Here is a 24,194-nt window from a genome sequence, read left to right on the forward strand (position 1 = left end):
AACAGAATCTTAATTTAGAATGGTGCGAATACTAAATGTACAAAACTATTACGACTATTAATAACGTTACAACATTACAGTGCACCACTTTGTGCCCTTTCAGTGCCAGGTGTTTTTTTGTTCAGGGCTCAGCGGATTTTGTCAGGTATGGCAGTGGGGCGACAGCAACGGCCGCCAATGTCAGGACCAAGTGAGGAGCAAAGCGTAAGCATCTGCCAACCATACAATCATCCCCAGTAGTTAACCCAATCCCCCCATGAGGCAACACTACATTTAGCCAAACGCGACATTTACATTGCAATAGCTGGCTCAACAGATGGCAATTGCACAGCATGCGCGGCACACAGCACACACACACACGCCATGCACATGCTACACGTGCACAGACAAGATGGTGCGTGGATCAGCTGCAAGAACAGCGCCGTCCAGCAGAGGAAACAGGGAGGCGGAGCTAGTACCTAAATATCTGCCGTCGTTTGAGAGTATTATTCGAGGAACAGCCATCTTCCTGGATTCTGTAGATGTCAGTCATTATACAAGGAAACAGATTCACTTTGTTAGAGCATAATGAATTAACGAGTCGGGAAAATGTTTGATATTTAGTAATGTTGTTACAAATAACATTAAGGTGTCCCCGATGAGGCTGTGTTCAAGTGGGGAGCAAACTCACCTGATCTCGATTTGAGGAAGTTCTTGAGAAGATAAAGACTGAAATTTGACATGAAACATTGGAATTTCCAATGAGTAAGAAGAATCATCTCTGGCATAGTTTTGAAAACAAAGTTAAATATTTGAGTGGCTGTCTACAAATTGTGCCATACACCCATAGTCCCAAACTCGTAGTGGTGCTCATGGTACCTTTATGAGCAGCTTGTTGATAAATGAAAACATTATATTGGATTTTAAATTAAACATCAATCAGTGCTCAAGGTTACTTATTCATTTAAGGAACATGGTTGTGAAACAATAATCTTTTGACACGACAGGATACACTGTGGTCTGATGTTTGCATTTTTTACAGTAAAAAATTACCTTTGACTGAAGTTTTGCGATTTGTAACCTTCTAGCACACGATGAAGCACATTTATTCCCCATCTTATACTTTTTAACACATTCAATTACTCTTTCAAAAGTATTTGCTCTGCATATTATGAATGTCTCAAACTCAGCACAGTGTTTCCATTTGTCAAGTCTATAACTGTTTTTTGTTCAAAATAGAATTTCAAACGATGTGAGTTTTGTTTCCAATAAGCGAGGCAGATTTTAATTTTCACATCGCTTTGCATTAGCATCAGCACCAAGATCTCAGCTCAAGTACAATCGTCTATATGAAAAATTACTCTGAATTACAGTGCTCTCCAATAATTACACCATGCCAGTACCGTAGCACTGTTGTCATGGGCCCTGGTGCAAGGAATTAAACGAAGTCCATGGTGCCCAATGTTACATTATGAAGCTGCAGGGGCAAAAGCTCCAGTGGAGTTGCACTGCCTGCACATTCGACAGCTTACGCCAAGGCAACAATCCTTTTATTAAGTTATCCTTATAGCACATCCTACATTCCACACTCACGTCTTGTGCAAATATCCTGTCGCGCACTCGCTGGTATTCCTCCTCGCGTTCCTCAAACGACTTACTCCGCCGCTCGTCTTGCAGCGGACGGATGCGCTGTGCAGGTGGCAGAAAAGGGTCGATCGAGTAAAAACAGACACGCTCATGAGTCCGTTAGCGTGCTCTCATGTGAATCCATGCGTGTGTGCATGATCACTCGAGTACCCGTGCACTCACTGCCAGAGCCGCTATTTGTTGTGTATTTTAAGCGTGGCATTTGAAAAATATAATGTCAAAAAATGGCGATCGATACCATAATTATGTGAACTTTAAAACCGTGGCCAGTTTGGCAAAGAAAAACTGACATCACTTGGGAAACAAGGAGCCATTGTTACAAAATCGATTACTATTACGCAGGCTCTACAAACTAAACAGAGGTTACCGAACTTATTCTGATACAAAAAGGAATTCTTGGAATGTAACTTGGCCATTTAAAGAGAATCACTGAACTTAATTAGTGACAAATTTGGGCTCAACATAAACTCAACGTGAACAGATTAGGTTCATGAAGAAGCTCCCAGGATGTGGAGCCATACACCCCAGAATTTGACAGGTGGGATGCATATCCATTGTACCACCTACTTCTTTACAAAAAATACATTTATTACTATATTGGTGATTCACAGGATAAGTATGACATATTGGCTTAAATTTTAGATCAATGGTTATATTTCCCCCATAAAGGTGCTAAATCGGCACCTTTGTGGTCCTTTTTCGAGGTCCAAACAGAAATGGACTCAATATAAAGAGTCTCTACTTGGTCTAAAAGGGGCTTTCATAAGCGGGAACTTTGGCCGTTAGGCATGCGAAGTTTTAAATTATATTCGGTCTACTGTGAATACAATAGGACACATACAGAGCAGAGACCTTCTGTGCCATAAGAAATTATTAGAAGAAATTACATGGAGCCTTTGTCTCAGCCTCTTTGTGAAGAAGTCAATCGGTAACATGTCCCTTTTGCAAGAGAGAACAGGGATTGGGCCATCAAGCTTCCAGCAACCAATCCGGGAAAGAATACACATTTTCAGAGGCATACAGCCGAGGAGCGTATCTGTCCAATAATTCTTATTCAGAGATGGCCAAGTGACTTAGAGGTCAGAGCGATGAGTTGGGACCACTGAGATCTTGGGTTCAAATAGCATGCAGCTGCCAGTGATTGAACATGATTCAAAAGTATAGTGAGTTGATGTCGTGTATTGGTTTAGCCATGTTTGTTTGTTGTAGTACAGAGTTAGACTGATGGCCTTAATCTAAGTTGTCTTATGGTTGTTGTTGTTGTTTGACTTGCATCCCACTGGGATTTTTGCACAGTGTTGGTGTACGGTGTTTTTTTCTGCAATATTTTGCTGTCTTTTCTTGGATTTTCTGTTTGCACTTAGTCACATATTCACTTTAAGATGTTTTTTGTTCATGTTTTTGTTTGTTGCGGTTGCACCCGATTCAAGAGCCGAATGGCTCACAGGGCTATACCTAATACATGAACTTGAACTTAAATAAATGAACTTGTGACAAACATTACTCTTCATGGCAAAAGCGAGTGAGGTGAGCGCTGCCCCAGTATTGTGTGGAACAAGGGCCACTCGAAGGTGTTTCAGAGGTGACGCTATAATGGTCACTTCCATGGGTTTCTCTAACATGAAGGGTTGCGCTGCTCCGCAAATAAAATGAATGAATACTTTGCCTCATGGCACGATGCTGATACAGCCAATGGGGATACAACTTGGGAATGAAAAAAAAATTAAAGTTGCGCTCACCTGCATGTCATCCCTGTCCATGCTAGAGTTATCCCTCTTGAGGATGAAGCGCTTCTGTGATTCCTCAGCCCTCGCCTCATCTTTCAGATGGACTGAGAACCTCTGCTCTGGGCTGGGAAGTGGATAAAAAGGGAGTGGAGTTTCAAATCCCACACATCGTGCTCACTGCTTTCTAGCTTTCAATCTATTAAGGCGAGAAAAAACATAATTGCTGGTGTCTTTCAAGCCAGAGATAGAGCACCGGATGGGTGGAGGGGATTGGAAGGCATACAAGCAAACAATTCAATTTGTTATATAACATTATTTTGACCAAAATGAAAAACTTTGTAAATTAGTTTAACAATGCTTATTTATTTACATATCACAAATCAAGTGAGCACGCAATGGATGAGCACGTTTCCACCAATCAATTTAATTAACGAGCAAATAAAAGGTGATGAAAACATGTGCCGGACATGTTGACAGCGCTCTCTCTCTCCAGCTCCGTACGTGCATGGGGCCACAGACCTCCCCCACTGAGCGCGCATGTGCACAGCCGTGACCCGGGGATGCGGATGACAGGACAATCAATCATCAATCGATTCTTTGACTCAGTGCCGCGCGAGAGCCCAGCGGGACCCGGCTCCTCGTTCACCAAGGAGACGAGCAGATGCAAAGCACAACCGTAAACATTCTCGCAGGTGTATAAAAACAGAACACGGAACGAGCAATGGAAAAACGATAGCTTGTGCCAGGCTATGTGCACTTTAAGGTCACGTGAAGTGTCGAACACCCGCTGGCAGGAGGTCATGGGACAGACCCAGGTGCCATGGGTTGACTGAGATTACTGGCAGATGCACCACCTGTGCCCCCTACTGTGCCAACAACAATACACCCAGCACCTGCACATGAACCGATCTCATCACTCAGTCTCCACAGTGGACATCCTTTTAGGCGCATTCCCTCCTTTGTATTCCCACTCAATAGTTATTCTCAATCAACGGCCACCTTCCATTCTAGCAATGTACCCTGTCGAATCTCACTCACTTTTCTTAATACAATACATAAAAAAACATCAATGACAAAACGTGGCATCGAAAGGCGCAACCCACATGCGAGTGCCGGGCGTCTTGTTCACCACCACGGCCTTGCCCGTCTGGTCCACGTTGTGGTCCATGCCAAAGTAGGCGGCCACGCGGTGCACGAGCATCCGGTGGTACGACGTCATCGGTGGGAACTTCCTGTAGTGCTGCCTGTAGGACAGCATGGTGTGACACAGCACGCAGGGGGAAACACATGGCAGTTACCAAGCTACAGGCACAGCGAGCGCACTCTCAGCTGCCTCTTTTCCCCTAGTTTTCTCCTCTGCGCTCTATTTTTTTTTACTTAAACTGTAGCTTTTACTGTGCACGTTGACATCCAAACAGATAAACTCATTGGTACCATGTCCACACATTGCACAGCTTCCGTTTATTTCCCCCAAACTGTAATGGCATATCAGGTGGGGGACGCTCTCTATTTTTAAACTTCAGCACACACGAAGAAATTTGTGTGGATAGCTAGACAGATAAGTAGATATCAATTTGAGGCAAGTGAGTGCCCATTCATATTGTCACGTGCTGAGTAAGCACTGCTTGTCAGGATGTGTTCCACTGCTGACAAGTGTGAATACACAAAGAGCCTGATTGCCAGGAAGTGATTTGACAGCTCGCCATGGAAGCCATGCCAAGACAGCAACCATGCAAAAATGGCGAGAGGTCGCCAGAAAGGGATGGACACTATAAAAAAATAAACATAAAAGCAACCAACCGTTTTGGAATTGTGATGGGTAGGAGTGACTGATGGACTACATTCCATTTCTGTGCAATCAAATTGGACTGCCTATCGCTTGATATACTGTGTAGTGGACACTAACAGGAATATTCTTGACAGACACCATTATGCTGAGGCACGTGATGATCCAGTGTGGTTCCCAGCCACGGCACTCACTTGTTGTCCTGGACAAACTCCATCAGCTCCTGCTCCATCTTCAGCAACATCATGCGGTCTCTGCAAACCAGCCATGATAGGCACACATGCTATCATCATTCTCACACAAGCAATCGGCGCGACTCACATTTTGCCAGGTTGTAATCTTCACCAACCCGAACTGACCAGCGTGGTGAAGTATGGTAAAACAACCTCCCCTATTAACACAATGCAACAGAGGTCTACATTCTCTAGTGGACTAATTATTATATAAATGTACATCGGGAAATGCTTTAAAAATGAAAACATTAAAGAAATACATCTTAAACCTGAATCATCAGGCTAGCAAGGAGAATACAAATGCACCTTACCTGGGATTATTTTTTAGAGTGTTTACAAGAAACTCGTGCACATCAACACCCGTGGAGTCCGTGTACTCCTGACTGGAATCTGCACACACATGAGACGTATTTACAGCTCTTTTTCATATAAGCCATGGGGACTTGTTTGACCATATTTCACCATGCTAGTTAGCACAGGTTGGTGAATGGGATGAGCCCAGGAGCAGTTAAGAGGTCACTCACCACTGATGTTAGCAATGGCCGAAAATCGAACTCAGGTTGCCATGTTGATATTGTAGTAGGCTAAAAATTGCTCCAATGCTCAAAACCAGTTCTGTTGTTTTTCTTTTAAAATACAGTATTATACCGCATCCAAAGATTGAGTGCACTTCAAGTTATAAATACCATATTTTGGCACTAATCTCCAAAGTATAACATTTTCTGCTATTATTCAAAGGTTAAAGCCCTGCTTTATAAAAATAAATTCCCAATACGTGTTGGTGTTATTCATGATAATTAAAATGGCCCATGGATGCGAGGCAGCTGTGGGCAATTAAAACCCACTCCCTGAGTGCAACATCTAAGAATACAAAAAAAAATCAAGGCAACAAAAAAAATAGAAAGGGAAAAGAATCAGAGGGACATTTGAGGTCACTGGGTTTCTTTTTTCTCTCTCTCACTTAAGCCCGCAACCGCGATGCGGTATCGTTAGCGGAGATGAGCTGTGAATTCCTGTTCTAGAAGGCACGCAGAGAGAGGCAATAACAATGCGGCGGTGTGGAAGTGCGCCAGCACAAAGCTAATTTACAGCAACCTGCGCACGTGGACCACACACACACAGCGGCAGCAGTACCAAAAAAGAAATGGTCGGAACATAATTGGCATTTTATCCCTGGTTGGGGTATTGGAACATTGTGCTCTCTTCAATGTTATCTAGATATTAACGTTTTCAATTTTGCTCGCTGGCTGATGCGGTGTTAGCATGAAACCAGTGGCAGTTATTTTTAAGCATCTGCATACAATATATACTTCAAACAGAAGTTAGGAAGATTAATTTGAGGCCTCTGACTTTATGTTCTTTGTAATTATTTCACTCACGATAATTATTTCACGTGTGTGATTTTACCCAACCCTAAATGCTTAGCTGCGTGGTAAACACTGCATTCCCAAAATCTGACATGGGAATTGGACATTGCAGATTCAGACAAGTGTGTACCTCAAAGCCGAACACAATGTACCTATATACCAAGGGTACAGAACGAGTGTAACCATCAGTCGAGTACTGAAAATGTAAAAAAAGCATTAACTCAAAAACTTTACGAGTGAATTTACAATTCATGATATAAATGACAAGAGCATAAGAAGTTAGGGTTCTCCGTTAAAGTGTTTGTGCATCTCAGCAAGGCTGAAATTTTCAGCTGGAGAAAAAACTACCATGGTTCCGGCAGCCTTCATAACACCACACAAACAGCAGCAACGTGTTTCCCTTGCATCGTTGCAGCATCACCGCATTTGACACATCAGAATTGAAACAGACACATTCGCATTTTACAAAGCTTACTAACAAACACTGCCATCTCTCAGCAATGTGGAGAGACAGGGCAGCTACTACAAGGCCAAGGTAGCAGCGTGAGAACAGCAGAAGAGACATCGCACACCGTGCGGAGGCACGAACTCGCCACCTCGATGTGTACCCTCATACACATTCATAACGTTTACCCAATGGAACATTAGCGGTCGAGAAAACACTACGCAGTTTTCTGGTCAGCGGTGGCTACTAAATGCATAACGCACCGCAGAGCTGTAGAACAGCAATCTCCTGGTTATTTGCAGTGAACATATTGCTCGGCAACACTTTTGAAAAGCGCCGACATCATAATTATCAACTCATTATATCCTACTGACTCGCCTGCAGCCAGTGCCTTATCCTAATCTCACTAAGTGGCTTATTTTGTTATTGTTTAATGAAACACATTTTTTAGGGCACAACCGAGACGAATTTAGATTTCTTAAAGTGTACCTCGCCAACATAGTAGCCATCGTCACACAATCGTCTTCTCTGCCTTTGTTTTTTTGCTCTCATTTCGTGACTAATGTGGCACTAAAAGGCCCTCCCCATCGTGCATTCTGAAGACGTGACCAAGCCAACAGAGTCAATCCTTCTGAATTATTGCACTAAGCCGTGTCCACTGTGATGTATTATACCAGCCCTGTGGTTTGATAGATGGTCATGCCTTTTGACTTTTAGAATCCTATGAATACAGAATCATTGAAAGACATCTCATTCGTGCTCTCACCTTTACCAGATCACTCATGTTCCAGCTTTGTGTTTTACTGGTGGAAATTTGTATTTAATTAAGTAAAATCGGATGTCGTTATGTACAAACACTCGTTTTTTTTATGTATCTAAATACTGGCCAAATATTTAATGAGAGCCATTGTTCTATGTTACAGATGGTCTGTCGTTTCAAAGTCAATGCATCTTACAGCTCAAACAAACACGGTGGCAATGCTCATTGCTGCTCAAAGCCCAAAGCCAGTGGTGGAAATTCCTCATTCCTTTGGTGGGAATGTCACTCCACAGAACGATCTCTGCTGACCTCTCCTATTTCATTTTCATTTCAGGGACTCATGGCTGAGTCAACCCCTGATCGGGATTTGAACTCGCAAACTTCCACTTGTGAGTCATGCACTCTAACCTCCGGGCAGCTATTTAGACAACCACAATCAAGTTGTGTAAAGCTATCGTTCATTTAAAAGTGTATTCATTGCCAAAACTTGATGTTGACTAAATCGTACTAATGCTATAAATTAAACCTTATTGAGTTAAATTTCGATTTAAAGCTTTCGTGACTGCAGGGATTCATCTTTTTGGTTCTTTTGGTAAAGTCGCGTAGAAGGGAAATAATAAAATAAGAAAAATAAAACATAATAAAATAACAAATTTCTCACGAAATTTCGGCCACAACACAAGCAGCCGTCCTCAGGTGAAGAAACAGAGCTGTCGGAAAGGGACGCTGTCTTTCCGACAGCTCTGTTCCTTATTGAGTTGTATTCTGTCCACAACACGGGTTTATGCAGGAAGAAATACCAAGCAAACCACAGGAGGGCATTTTCCACTCACCCCGCGACAAGATCCTGGGCACCTTGGGCATCTTCTCTTGTCGCTCGGCAGTCGCCCTCTCGCTGCCCCTGTCCTTGTCGCGCAAAACACTCTCCTCCTCTCTGCCCCCAGCGTGGGGTTCCTTGGATGCAGGAAGAGGCAAAGCCGTGAACACCCGTGTGGGAATCCGACTTCCCGCAAAATAGGGGCAGTATCCATCCTAATGGATCATGGGGAAACGAAGCATTCTCAATTTGTAGAGAAATTAAGGAGCATGGGCTGTCATGATCTTGTTTTGTTGTTGGCCAAAATACTTGCTCTGTGAACACATCGATCCGAGTTTTGATTCCCGATGATAACATGAAAAGCAACATGATCTTTAGCCACCCACCTTCACAAGCCCGCACTGATCAGCATGGTGAAGAAAGGTCAACCTCCATGACCGACATGGCATGGGAAGGCCTTAATCCAACAATGAATTACAAAGGACCATTAAATATTGTAATATTTTTAGTGTGAACCGCATTGGCCAAAGAATGAAATGAGCAGGCTGTGACGGATTATAATTTCTTACCTTTAACTCAATATTATCTTATGCGCTGCTAAGCCACTCTATTCAAAGCGGTGTGACCACAGGAACCGTTTCCCACTGTTCCAACAGAGTGTGGCTCTAAACCACTTCAATTTAAGAATAAGGATAAAAAGGAAAAAAACCTGGTTGTCCTGAACACCAGCATCTGAAGCCGGAGGCGGGGAAGGATCATCGCACACAGCCAGGCTTCGCACCAACTTCATCTTGGCATTCGACTGGAGGAGAGAAACGATGGAATGCTTGGCATCTGGGAGAACATTTCTTGGTTCTCAAGTTGTCACAGGCGCAGAGAATCAGATTAAGGTGATGCGTGAACAGATTAGCTTAGGCAGAGCTAACGGGCTGAACGGGAAGCGAACATGCCAGAGAGGAGTGTGAGCATGACCCGAGGTGTCTAACAATGTGCAACGGCGGCTGCTGTGTACGATGTGCAGGAGACACCAAGGTGGAGATGTGCCAGGCAAAATGCTCCACAAAAACACATGCGCTAATTTGATACGCTTACTTCCGTTGACTTGCAAGTACGGCCCATTTGTTAATCCATTGCTGGATGAGGGCCTCCACATGTCACGTAGAATGTGAGGATTATTTGACCAATACCTCATCACGTTGGTCATCGTGGGTTGGTCAGGGTGGGGAGCATAGGTTGGGGAGCATAGTACTGATTTTGCCACACTGGACTCTGCTGATAACAGAGCCCCACCGCAGGCAACAACATCTGTGTTGTGGGCCGTGTTGTGCATGGTTGTCACCCATTCAGACGACTGGCCAGGCTCATTGTCCTGCTTAGCTTCTGACATCTGATGAGATTGGGCAGATTCCTCAATGAATTGGTCAGAGGCTGTTAACATACATGGGCTCCAAATAAAAAAAATTCAGAGTCCAAAGCACTACCAGAATTTACCGTGAATGCAAACCTTATCTGAACATAATGAATATACACATCAAACATATATTGTTTCATGAGTTTAACTTATAAGCACCGATTTACAATGATCTACACAAAGGCATGTGGACAAAGAATGCCATTTGGCAGGAGGCCGAATACACACCCTGCATTGCAAAGTACAGAATGTTCTGGGAAGAGAAAAAAAAACGCCGTAATGTCTTAATTGAAGTAAGGTACGGGAATAAACCTCGATTTTAACCCTCCATTTGCAAGAACCATTGGTGCCATATAAAACAACAATTTAGGTATCATTCAGACCAGTTATGGTGTTGGCTGTTCTCAAATTCTTATTATCACGCAGAAAATGATTTAAAATTGCTCAATATAGCAACGGGAAGTATATGTTGATTTGAAGCTTTCGTGACTGCAGGAATCCACTCTTTGGTTCTTTCAGTAAAGTCACGTAGGTAGAAAATTTATAGATCACGGACGTTTCGATCGCAACACAAGCAACCGTCATCAGGTGAGACAAACACAGCAGGAGGACTGCTGCGTCAGCATCAGCAGTTCTCCTGTCTCACCTGATGACGGTTGCTTGTGTTGCGATCGAAACGTCCGTGATCTATTCATTTTCTATCTACGTGACTTTACCGAAAGAACCAAAGAGTAAGCAAGTATATGCTTCTGTATGCGTCTATGTAGTGTACATGCTGTTTGAGCATATACCTTTGCATTCATGGGTAATAAAATTATGCATATTTGTAAATCTGCATCGATCTGTCATCTGCTCCTGCAGCAGTTCTGTTCAACAGCTACAAAAATTTGCATACAAAAATAATTCATCCAAAATAATACTAAATGGTGAAAAAATTTCCACCTCTGACCGAAGAATTAAGCAGAATTATATATTTTAGTCCTTAACCATGCGTACTTTTATTTTTAGGCATCGCAGTGAGCGATAACTTGAAGATTCCACTGCAAGCCATCGCTGCTGAAGATAAACAAGATTGATCCTGCCATTGTCTGCCACCTGCGCTCTCAAAGCAATTCGCTGGAGAGGACCGGTTCGCATTCCACCACGAGCAGAGTCAATACGTGGAGAGATTGAATCCCGCCTGACGAATGGTTTAATTAGAATGTAAACAGATACACATGGGTCTGACCGCTTGCAGATTGTCGCACTGCAAAATATCAAATATCACTCTGCTGTGTTTTTTCTTTAAAATGCCGTGATTAAAACCTGTTTGAGCTCCGAAGGGTAGAGAATTCATTCGCACACTAAATGATGTTTACCTCGAAGTGCGGCATTCTGAGAGTGCACGTTTGTCAGCGTTGATTAGATTAGTATTGATGTCCTACATGGATGCCGGTGATTATGGCGGTTAAAAAAGAAAAATGGCATTGACATTTCCACACTCTCTTCTCGTGAAAACAAATATTTTACTTATCCAGCCATACATCCATCCCCCAATAAATCCATCTACACATCTATGTGTCTCCACATCTATCCCTGCTATTCATTTATTTATAGCAAGGATTGCGTTTCGGGTGTTTTTTTCTGCGTGGGCCAGGGGGCTACGCTGGTTCCTTGCCCTTCTCGCCCATGAAGCACTCCCAAGTCAACGCTGAAAACAATCACCCCAATATTTTATGAGCTCCCACTCTTGCGGAGTTCCCCATATCTCAGCCACTGTGTACCACCCACTGGTTCAGATCGGGGGGTGGGGGCGGGTACCCACAAATGCTGGTTCAAGCACCCTAAATGTTTTAAGAGGCAATTTGAAACAGACACGGGAGTGTGCGGTAGGGTTCAACTTACCTTGGTTCTTTTCCGCGTTGCTCCTTGGTTTTGTGGTCGTCTCTGTGGCAAAGAACAAAGAACACATTTAATTAAACTCGTTATCAAAAGATAACAGGCTTTGTTAGGTGCAGTTTTCAAAAAGCAGCCAATGAAGGAAATAATGAGCCTATTCATTGAAACAATAACAGGATATGAAAATGTTTAGCAAAAAAGACAGCGAGCCAAAAAAAAGATATTATTTGCTTTTCAGCATGGGAACAAAAAGGTTTAATATTTCATGATATATCACATAAGATCACTCAAGCAGCAACAATCTCATATGTACAACCCACTGTTGAATGAGGGCCTGCCAATGCCATGTGTCCTGGGTGTTATTTGACCATACTTCACCATGCTGATCAGCACTTGTTATTGAAGGTAGGGAGCATAGACAAGGGATCATAGAAGTACAGTACAACAGATTTTGCTGCACTGCTCAGCTGACCAGCACAGCTCCACAGCCACCTACAACAACCTGACTTGCATGGTGGTCACCCATCAAAGCACTACCGAGGCTCCAACTCTGCTTGACTTCTGAGATATGCGAGACCGGGCACTCTCCGGATAATATAGTCACAGGCGCCAATCTTAAACCATTTACGTAAAATATATATATGGCTGAAGTTGATCAGATTTTTGGTATTAAAATGAACAACTTTAATTCACGTGCACATCAACAGCTCATTTTGAAAAAAAACTGCAATTCGTGCCTGCTGGTCGGTCGCAGGATCCGGCTCCGCTCGGCTTGCCTCCCTGTCATCTTCGCCCCGGCTATCGTGCACCAGCAGAACAGACAGTCCGGGAGGCTGCTCCAACCCGTGCTCCCGCTCCCCATTGCCTGCCCCGGCTCGTCCCTTCGCGAAGCCGGGCACGTCGCCATGGACGAAGACGATGCTGGGCGCGTCACCACGTGGCCCGTTGTGCTCGTGAGCTATTCCAAGCCTCTCAGCTCCCGCCGTGGCCACAACTTCTGCACCGTCGCTGACGCAGCCCAGCGCTGCCGCTGATAATTCGCCCTCCTCCGTGCCGGTGGTGTCCAGCTCAATCACGATGCTCGGCATCTCCATCTCCTGCTGCTCCCGCGCCGCCACCGTCGTGGCTGCCTCCACCCTGCTGGGTTGCATGCTGAACTCCGCGATGGTCGGGTCACTGGATGTGGTATTGTCGCTCAGTGAGTTCTGCGTAGACTTAGATTGCACCATGGCACCCGGCGGCTGCTCTCTGTGCGGAGTCCGAGCAGCATTCGTCAGGCTTCTCTGTTCCACTCCAGCCGCAACCACTGTGGCCCCTTGCTCAGATTTGGCAGCACTAATTCTGGCCTTGTGGATTATCGGGATGTCATTGGTGTCTGCCAGGTGCAATTCAGGTTTTTCTAGTTTGTTGCCGGTAAACGGCCTCTCCATGTCTGTCTCAATTGATTTTCCCAATTTCTCAAACTGTACTCGGTTCATTTGCATTGATCCCTTGGTTCACAACCTCCAACGGAGTCATTGTAAAATTAAAAAATTATATCCTGACAGTTTTTCAGAATGTATTATTCGCAGACACCCTGCTTCACACTGCGCTTAAATGTGACACATTTCTACACATCCAGAAATACAATCTTGAGCATGCAAAGAGGCCTTCCATCGTTACAAGACACAGTGGAGCTGCGCTATGTCCAAAATGATTTGTATGAGACCTCAAACACTTGTTTTTCGCATGGATTCACGAAACTGAAAAATACAAGAGAGTACAAACAATTGGTTAATGAAATAGATTAAATAACGAAACATACACAAAGGGCTTAAAACAACCCAACAAGTATTGTATTTAACATTCTCTGACTATAAAAAACGGAATTGTTGTTCCGATGAATATTCATCATTACCTTCTGGTGCTGACTGTATATGCTTTAACAACAGCAGGTGTCTGGGATTAAACCTTTATATGAGTAACCCATGAAAAAAGCCACGGAAGCTTGTAAAATAAACAATTAAAAAAACCAAGGCAGCAATGAAAGCTGGTGGAGAGTTGTTTTTCCCGGAGAAATTAATCTCTGCTTTGGAGAGCAGGTTCCTGTGCAATGATGCCACAACAGTTACGCGAGTGAAAATGTCACCCACCCAACGCGGTCTGCGAATGCAATCAGGTGCTCCAAATGGTGACTTCATGCACAAATATTATGTATGTATGTATGTTGAACTTATTTAGCACCGTATGAAGCCAGCCGTGCTAATCGGAGGTGCTTGGTAGAAAACGGATTATGCAGGATGAACTGCAATGATTTTCTAAAATGTGGTGCAAAACAAACCCCACTGGAGTAGATGATCACACAAAATACCGGTTTAAAACGTACGAGAATATCATCCTTCAAGACACACACACATATATATATGTACATTCCCATAGATAAGCGCGTTGCCAATGAATTTAACAATAACAACGTAGTATGAATGGGGTGCCCTTTGTTTTGCAATGACTCAAGACGCCTACAAAAGCCCCAGGCGTCAGCTGAACAATATTAGGACCAACACGAACGGCGACATCATTAGCGACGTGCACAATTACCGCCTGGAATCTCTGGGCCTCTCTTAAAGGCAACGAGGCTACGCCTTGCAAATGCCAATGGAAGCACGGAAAGAGCAACCTTCATCCATACATTTCAGCTGGGAAGGCGTAAACCCGCGAAGGTACTTAAGCGAGGATAAATATTGTACGTCCCTGCTCACTGTAGATCCGACTGCACACGTGGGTGGACATTGCGTCGCCGCGTATTGAATAATTTAATTGCGCAATTTCAGGGCATCTGCTCAGAAACGCGCTCCCTCTTGATGTTGCGGTTACTCGTGAGCACGTCTGACGATTTTGCATACAAATGAATGTAAACAGAACAGCACATCCCAGCGGCAGCATAGCATTTTCATTTTGCCATTACAAAGCAATATTCAACGTTTGCTTAACGTCTGACATCATTCCGCACAACAAATGGGACAACCCGGAAGCACATCACATAATAGAGAGAAATTCAACTTTGTTTCATTGTGCCGTCTTAATTTTGCATCAGCCTCTCAAAAGCGTGAGTATCCTCTTTCTCAGAGTGGCTGTGGGGTACACGCCATGGACAGCGCGACACATGGGGGGGGGGGGGCAGTGCTGTCGGCCGTCGGCACAAAACCAAGAACCACAGGAACAGCCGTAGGCCTAAAATATAAATCACTATTGAACACTCGCCAAGGTCCCCCATAAGGGATTGGGTCCAGTTTATAGCAACAGAAAAAAATATATGCAGTGCATTTGATTTTCCAGAATTAAGCTGGTTTTATGAAGGCAGATGATGATTCAGACTGTATGCATACTTAGTTAAATCCCATTGCAATCCATATGCACAGTAACCACGAGTGAGGCAAAAGCAAATTGATTGATTTAGACAAACTCTGAAATTCCAGTATAAGGCTTGATTTGTTTCACCCTCCACTCCATCAAAAAATCAAAAGCCGATTTGCTTGCAATCGCACTGGCACCCGTCTAGTTGCAACATATATGAGGCAACAGATTTTGGGATTAAAGTCTTTTATATTGCAAATATCTGGAGAACATCAATTTGAGCACAAAATACCCAAAACACTGCACATTAGAACATGAGGGTCACCCCAAATTGTTTTGTAGTTCAGCAGTTCTGAATTGAACCATTACTCTTGGAAAATAATTTTCCTGGAATTTTTTTTCATGACCCATCTTATTTAAATTACATTTTTCACTCCAGAGTTATGGTTATGATTTGTACAACACGATCCGTAACATCCAGATTAATACAATGTATGATGATTAAAAGTTATTGCAAAGTCTTTTATCACAACATCATCTCATTAAATATAATTATCTATAAATAACAATATCTATGGTTGTGTTTAATTGTAAAACATCTATATTAATCTCATTTAAATTAATTTTAATGGTTTCAAGTTTGGTTCGCACTCTTTTTTTCTACAGTTTCACATCCCACGATTTTAGCCATCAAAAAATAACATAATAAGCCCCGCATATGCACTTTTACTCGATATCTTGGGACGCTAAGCCTCAGCTTATTAACCACTTGTTTAAAGCTACAGCACATTATTATATGCTACAACACTTTGGTACACACCAAGATAAGGGACTGAGAATTAGGTATCCTCTTTCGGCGGGGAAACTGAAAACCACAATAAGGCACTTACATCAGCAAAGCCTGCGTATTACTACACGCCAACAATGAGGACATGCGTGTCTGGCTGCATTCAAGTAGATGCCAGCTTTCACGACCTCCGACCTGCAACTCGATATACCTGCTGGCACCACGGCATGACTACTGTTACAAAAATAAGACATGATATGTTCGGCCATGTCGGTTCGACACTCTTTGTCATGCTCCTCCACAATGCTACGCAGAACAGGAATAGCATTGTGGTAAACACAGTAAGCAAGCGCGATTCCGCGGCATTGCTTTTGCCATGGTGGCCACGTTATGTAATGCCCGTACAACGCGGTCCCCTTTTCTAAAATAAATCCCATATCTGAGCACATACGCGCAGCACCACAACATGGAAGCAATATCCTGCTACCCGCTTATCGACGTTATCCACAAACTCTAATAGGACAGCTCGTGTAACTGCCATTTATGCGTGCCCATGCGCTCACGTATTGGCCATAGATCTGCAGTGCACACAGCACACTTGCACACACAGTCATGAGCCCATCCGGTGAGGCCTATGTGTCATACACATGGGTACGCGTAGGTACATGGGCAAGTTATTGGCTGTTTTTTGCTGGGGTGACCAGAAACCTGTGAGTTTGAGCCATGTCTTGCACAGGTGCTGATAATAAGGCATTTCAAAACTGACGTAATTTTCACTGGTGGGAGGAGCAGTGGTGCAGTGGTAAGAAAAACTGCGTTATAGACCTGGTGATCCGAGTTAAATTACCGGTCACAATTAACATCAGTGGCGAATGGTATCTAAACACTGACAAGCATGAAGTATGGTCAAACAAGCAGCATGACTGACACAGCATGGGGTGGCCTTCATCCAGAAATGGATTAACCAAAGGCTGGAAATTATTTTATCATTTCCACTGATCCATGTTATAACAACAAAACACGTGCAATGCTGGAAACACATTTTCTTTTTTGTAAACTGTTCTAGGTTAATGCACCTCTCCCCCACCACCAAGATAAAACATATCCAGATTGTAGGGACAGTCCATCATTCATTCTTAAACCTCGAGCTGAGGAGGATATGCATGCGCAGCTGCTCGCGCTATTTTGCAGTGCTTCCTTCTATTAATGTCCATTCGCGTGTGATGTTAAATATATCAGAATCAATGTGCCGCATGCCGCGTGTACATTGCAGTGTGAATGCACCCGCTGTGCACTTCTCTGTAAAGCACAAGAGGCACCCGCGTGTCTGAAGCGTGCCCAGCCTTCGCCCCATGTTGCAGCCGCTGAACGGCACAATTTATTCACCGTAAACACGCATTTCGATTTTAATTAAACAAGAACTGACAAAACTGTAATAATCGCTGACAGTCAACCATCTGAAAATAGAATAGGGGTGTTCAGCAATGCTCTCGCTGTAAAATGCATTTACAAGCAGTTGGGCGATGCAAAACGAATGTAAACGCAATTCAGATCTAATAACAAATATAAATTCGGCAACACAGAGGGGAAACATTTTCCAACAAGTGATTTGCATTACAGACTTCAAAAGTAAAATTACCTCATCAACGCTCCACGCGAATATAAGACCATCAAAGAGGTTACCAAATATTCACGTGACTTGCGCAACACATTTTGCGGTGCACAAAAAATATTTCATTCGCCCGCAGCACCGCTGCGATTGCCCTCGCTCGCCGTGACTAAATTACCACGAAACGAGAGTCTCTCTCCTCTTTAGCGCTGGTGTTTTTCCTCCAACGTCAGAAGCACAGTGTCTCGGGTTGATGTCGCCTCATCGTTGTGCCGGCAAGCAGCACGACAGTCCGGGAAATGTCAGGCGCACGGCATCGACGCACGCCCGCACACTCGCTCCCCGCAAATCCAAAGCCCTCTCAACGAAAAACGGACCACGTCCGAGCCAAACCACAACACGGCGTGCAACAACGCAGGGACATGCCGGCTGACACCAGCTCCAAATATCCAGCCGCTGTTCTTATCTACAAGCGTGACACACAATACGTGGAGTCGGCTTCAAGGCGGGTTTAACCAGCGTAGCTGCGACACGTGAGTGTGTGAACCACGCTGCAGTGTCACCGAATGATAAAACGTATGGACACATTCCAGAGGGATGGGCAACATTTTTTTGAGGCAGATGCGATGAAAAAAAAGTTGCCCCAGCCTAAGCCTGAGCTTATTTCCGAACCCATTTATGTAATAAACATTGTAACATCACAGAAAAAAAAGCACATTGCCAGACCTCAAGGCCGTTCCCATAACCCCCAATACTCCCAATCCCTCCATCGGCTCCCAATCCAGTTTCACATCAAATTTAAGATTGCTCTCACCATTTATTAATATGATGACGGACGCTAGTGTTGCTTCCGAAACGTCGCGATTTAATTTATTTGTTATTTTATACCTATGTGACTTTACCGAAAGAACCAAAGAGTATGGATCATTGCAGTCACGAAAACTTCAGATATAAATTCTCTATAGGCTCGCTCACAACCTACCTCTTCCCTTCCCATCTCGCTTTACTGACTCGCCTTCACGTTCTTTCCGATCTCTCCTCAGCCCAAGGCCTCCTGGTCCAAGCCCCAAGCCAACCGCGGCTTGGTTCTCTCCTGCCTATGCCCATCTCTTCCCCTCTAGATTATATTTAGTTCGTATACTGTATAGAGACTACCATCTGTACGATACGCGTGCCACACTGTTTTTGTAGAGCGTCTTGAGATGTATAGAGATGCAGTATAAACCCGAATGGTACTGTACAGGCAGACCTCGCCGAATGTGGGGTGTTGCATTCCTGGAAAATGGCATGTTGGGAAAAACCGCATTCGACAAATAATACACCTTATGGGAATAACAGGATTGCATACCTGGGTCCAAAATGACTACCCCCTCCCTATTGTTTAACTAATTCTACATCATTTCCACCCTTGCTATTATAAATTTCCTGTGTGTACACGCTTTATTCTTCACCCCCACCCCCCATCTCCATTACTCATCCCACAACGTGGCACTCACGGCCAATGACGGCCCCTGACACTGAATTCCCAGCCTGACGCTCGCCCCTAACACTTGTCACCTGAACGTTAATGATTCGCCACCGAGGCGTCCATATGACGAACGGCCTCAACAAGTTGACGGCTAGATGCATGCTGCAAGGTGTGAACATTTGCATTGTGCGTGTTAAGTTTGTTACATTACAACATAAAAAAAATAGGCAAAAGAACTCACAAAAACATGTGGTAAAGAGTTTTCAAAGTCGATTAATTAACACCTTCCAATGGATGCAGCACTCCCGGCACAAATTTTCGACGGGGAGATGAAAATGTTAGCGTCAAACCGCATATTGCCAAAACATCGCCCCTTGTGTTCCAGAAAACAGACCTCATGAGGTAAAACGTGAATAGCCGGAAGACGCTTTCAATAAAGCCACATTGGGCCAAGTTTGTCCTGTAATATGGTGATCGCCAAAAAAAATATCTTGTGAATTTTCTAAATATTTTAAATGACCACTGGGTAGGCTGATGTGGCAATGATGATAGCTGATGTTTAACCACAGCTTGCCTGATTTTTTACATCTTTGAAATGTAAATAATTTCAAGCGATGTTGCACAGCGAAAAACCCCCAATTAAGTTAGGATTTTTTTGTTGTTGCAAACCCTTCTCACCAAGTTACAGTGTTTGTTTTGTGACGTTATGAGGTTACTGCACAAGTCTGAATCCAACAGAATCGTGTACAGGTAGGAAACCACACTCCCTGGCTTGCCTGCCTGGAGCTTGCTGGGCCGATTATATATATTTAAAAAAATTCTGGATGCAAAATATCCCTCACATCACAGACAAACCGACTCCATTGGAAACCTATTCACAAGACAGCCATGACGGGCACATCAGTGGAAAATATTAAGTCGCCCCCAACAAACCGACGACCTACGCTTCAAAATAAAAAATCACAAAGCAGGCGCACGCACATCAACGAATGCATTTCCGCAAGATTTGTCTTGACGCGCGTCCTTTCCCACCGTGGTTGCACATGACTGACCTGCAGCAAACGCATCAACCACACGTCGTTCACACCTGCACTGCCGACGGTAGCATTTTCAGTCATCGTTCAAAACTCGGCCGGCGCACACGAAGGTCACTCGCTATTCGCCTACCTGGTCGGGGCAAGGTGCGGTTGCAGCGGCAGCAGTGCCGGAGGCGTGAGGTTCGTCGTGGCTTAGAGACGACGGCGCCGAGACAACGTTCGCTGTTGTGTGCAACACCTGCAGAGGCAACGCCGCGCCGGGCAAATGCACAAATCCCACACCACGTGGCACATTTTACAGAGGCGGTCCCACAGAGGTCACCGATACAGCCACAACGCAGCAGGGGGAGCAGGCAGCAACGGAAAATAAACAAATGAGGTGTGGGTCATGAAGGTTAGGTGAGCATAAAATATTACAACGAAACATGTTTTTTTTTATTCTAGACTGGCTCTCAGTCTTACGGAACAGAGCAAATTCCAAGATAATAGCAAAATATTATTAAAAATACAGCTGGAAAAAAAGATCAAAGATTTAACAAAACATCATCCTGCCAGTAATGGCTTCTCAAAATAATTGGCATTCGAAAAAAATAACCAAATCATATTTATTTTAATATTCTAATTCTTCAAAGAGCGCAGTCCGCCTATGAGAGTAAAGGTAACAGCAGAGAAGAGCCGGCGGTGAACACAGCGCACAAGTGGCGGGGGATCAAAACAGCAGTGTCGACACATGCACGCACGCCGACAGCCCTCTCCCTCCTTCCTGTTCTCCCTCCCTCGCTCCTCCCTCGCTCCTCCCTCTCCCCTCTCCTCATCCAGCCCTTCTCTCTATCGTCTCTCTGTCCCCTTCTCTTCTCTCATCCCCATCATCCCTATCCTCTCCTTCCTTCATCTCCTCTCTCTTTCCCATCCCAATCCTGTCTTCCATCCCTCTCCTCCTTGTCCTAACCCCATCCTTTCCTCTCTATCCTCCCTCTTGCTCCCCCCTCCTCATTCCTGTCCTCCCTCTCTCTTCCCTTTCCTCTCCTCCCTGTAATCCCCTCTTCTTTGCTCCCCCTACCCACCCTCTCCTCCCTCACAATTCCTCTGCTCTCTTGGAGACAGCTGTCGACGAGTGCGTGCGGCTGTCAGACACAGCACCCTATCTGCCGTCAGCTATCGGAGGCTCTGAGCGGCGTCACCTCCACTTGAGGGAGCCATTCACATTGACAGGACAGACCCGAGAACATTGAAGCCGTCCGACAATTAATTACATGCTCATGCACGCTGCGGACACACACACACATGCACATTTTATTTATAATGAACTATTCACCTAATTGATGCATAAAAATATATATATTAAATAAATTGACACGCTATATAATGCAAAATAAGATGCCGTGTGTATGTGAAATTAATTTATTTAAAATGTTAATGTAACACAGAGTTCTCTCTCCAATATAAACAGATTCCCCCCCCCCACCCTCCATCATTTTAAAAATGATTCTATAAACACACGCATACATATATGCACACATAACCATGCCTGAATATACAGACCGTAAAATGTAAAAAATACCACTTACCCAGCCATATTTTTGCAGAATACCTTCCCAATAAAAAAATAGGAAATGAGAAATTGATCAAAAAATAGACAAATGACGGTGGCACAACTAAAATTAAAACACGCCGCCACATACACAAGTGAATGCGCGTTGGAGCTTCCGAGGCGGAAGGTGGTGGCTACATTCTGGATGCGCAGAGGCAAGCGACCCGGACTACAAATCTCAAGCTATGAATGGAGCCGGCGCGTGAACGGTGTGGGGGCTTTTTTTTACTGAATGGAAGATGGCCCATGAATGAACAAGACCGCATCACACACCGCCGGCATGTATCACGGGGCTCTCTCCGCTTCCCATTTGCATGCTGAGAGGATGCGGCGCTTTTATTTTTATTATTACTGCTACTATTATTATTTCAAGCGGCAAAAAAAATATAGAAGGGCACTTATCCTGCGGATGCCTGCGTGGAGCTGCGTGCTTTATGTGCGCACGTGTGTGCTCGTTTCGTTCACGCACACAGCAGTCCAACACACAATTTTGCCACCATTTGAATCCCTGCCATGATCTTGTTTCCTACAAAATTACAGAGCATCCCATGCCGGAGATTTTCTATAAAATTAAATACCCCTTCCCCTCCCTCCCCACTCTCCCTCCCTCCCCAACGCTGTCGGCGTGCTTATAAGTGTGCATTTTACTGCATCCATGGCAGCTCAGAATCATGACTACATTTGTTTTATTGTTTCACGTTTTAAGTTGTACAATTGTATATACAACCAGGTCTATGATAGGAATATGTATCCGGTTCAAGCTGTGTTTTGTACAGCTGAGATTTGCTTCCACGTACGTGTCAGATAGGATTGTTTTTACAACGACACCTACAAAAGGGATGGATGATTTACAGTGAAAAAAAAACGTTGAATGCAAATACAGGAAATGTCCACCACTGTATCCTGTTAAGGCTTAGTGATGTAATGGCAAGCAGAAAACCAATCTATGTAAACATGCTCGCTTCAGGATGTTATTTACCAGACGACCAATGTATCCAAGTCTTTAAAAATGTACAACAGTGAACAACAGCAGCCAGTCGTACAAAAAAAAGCCACCAAGTAAAAACGGTTTAATTTATTTCAATTAAATCATCGCTGCTCACTGATGCCGCATCTGATTAATTCGCCACTTAAACGCGCGGCTTGCTACCAACAGCTGCACGTCCCCGCACAATTTATGCTTCTACAATGCAATTCGCGGGAACACAAATTTTAATCAATAACCTATCCGAAATAATGAACCATAATTTAGCGATCGTATTTACAAACTGCTGTTATCAAATAATTATTTCAAAGGGGGTGGTGGTGGTGGTAGTGATGGAGGGGGCAGGGGTGCACGCATGTAGACTTGCAAGCAAGCAAAAGAGTAGAAAAGCCACTCGATATTTTCCCCGTGATGAATGGTCTCATATTGGGGGAACGTACACGTTCCTATTTGATTGTGTTAGCATGGGAGGTGGGGGCGATGACTCACGCACGCCCACTCGCGCCCGCACTCCTCCGCACGCCCAGGATCTGTCGACAGCATCGCGGGGAGCGCATCACCCGGCAACGGGAGGCGACAACCACCGTCACTGGGGTCAGCGCTTGCCACCGGAACCCGCCGATTCTTATGCCCTTTGTCATTAATACAAGAACGGCAAGACGGTGATCCCAACACCTCAATATGGGAGGGGAAGTGGCTGGAAGGGGCGCACCCCCCCCTCCTCCTCCTAGCCCCTCACACATTTTATATTCTTCTATAGTCGAGTCAGAAAATGTTGGAACAATACAAAATTAGTACAATTAAGTAATGAGAGTTGCGGCCTTTTCCCATACATTGCGGTCAAAGGTAGAGTGATATACCTGAACTGGTCTCTACTAAACTACCAGGTAAGGCCCACTGAGCTATGTAGCTCTTTTTCAGAATCGACCTTGCCACAAATGATAGCTCAACGAAAAGTGGCTTATCACGTGGAAATGTATTGCAGCTAAGTACTCGGAACGCTTGTTTCTAAATGTGGAGGGGAAAACTGGAGGACCGGGAGAACAATTCACGTGACCACGGGGAGAAAATCCAAACTCTAAGTATACAGGTGTCACAGGGTCGGGATCGAACCGACGACCTCCTGTATACCTGGCGAGGTAGTTAACATCTCACCACCGTGGCACCCAATTCTAAAGTCTGCTTCACCAACGAGCGTGGGGTATGGTCAAACAACCACCATTTGACTGTGCCGGCATGGGAAGGCCTTCAGCAGCGTATCGGCAAAGGGCTGTACATACTCATTATTATGAGTCATGCTGTGAGTGCAGAATTCATGATGGACAAATGCAGAT

The 24,194-nt window shown here is 44.4% G+C and overlaps 1 protein-coding gene across 4 annotated transcripts in view; it reads right to left on the reverse strand.

Moving 5' to 3' along the window:
• The window catches only part of LOC144934503 (R3H domain-containing protein 1-like), a 60,709-nt gene that overhangs the window by 23,617 nt on the left and 12,898 nt on the right, over positions 1–24,194 (reverse strand). For 3 of the 4 annotated variants that reach the window (XM_078860336.1, XM_078860334.1, XM_078860337.1), the window contains exons 3-14: positions 20,415–20,522; positions 12,788–13,792; positions 12,057–12,098; positions 9,471–9,563; positions 8,778–8,898; positions 5,684–5,762; positions 5,334–5,393; positions 4,457–4,597; positions 3,366–3,477; positions 1,573–1,668; positions 671–708; positions 459–515 (exon numbers count right to left, since the gene is read on the reverse strand). In XM_078860336.1, coding sequence (XP_078716462.1) covers positions 459–515; positions 671–708; positions 1,573–1,668; positions 3,366–3,477; positions 4,457–4,597; positions 5,334–5,393; positions 5,684–5,762; positions 8,778–8,898; positions 9,471–9,563; positions 12,057–12,098; positions 12,788–13,534 — 1,586 coding nt within the window. In that variant the 5' untranslated portion in view covers positions 13,535–13,792; positions 20,415–20,522. Of the gene's footprint in view, positions 1–458; positions 516–670; positions 709–1,572; positions 1,669–3,365; positions 3,478–4,456; positions 4,598–5,333; positions 5,394–5,683; positions 5,763–8,777; positions 8,899–9,470; positions 9,564–12,056; positions 12,099–12,787; positions 13,793–20,414; positions 20,523–21,852; positions 21,876–24,194 lie in introns of all 4 variants that reach the window. The other variant, XM_078860335.1, reaches the window with a different exon arrangement.

This window comes from Lampetra fluviatilis, chromosome 10 (assembly GCF_964198595.1).
Source record: "Lampetra fluviatilis chromosome 10, kcLamFluv1.1, whole genome shotgun sequence".
Taxonomy (NCBI): domain Eukaryota; kingdom Metazoa; phylum Chordata; class Hyperoartia; order Petromyzontiformes; family Petromyzontidae; genus Lampetra; species Lampetra fluviatilis.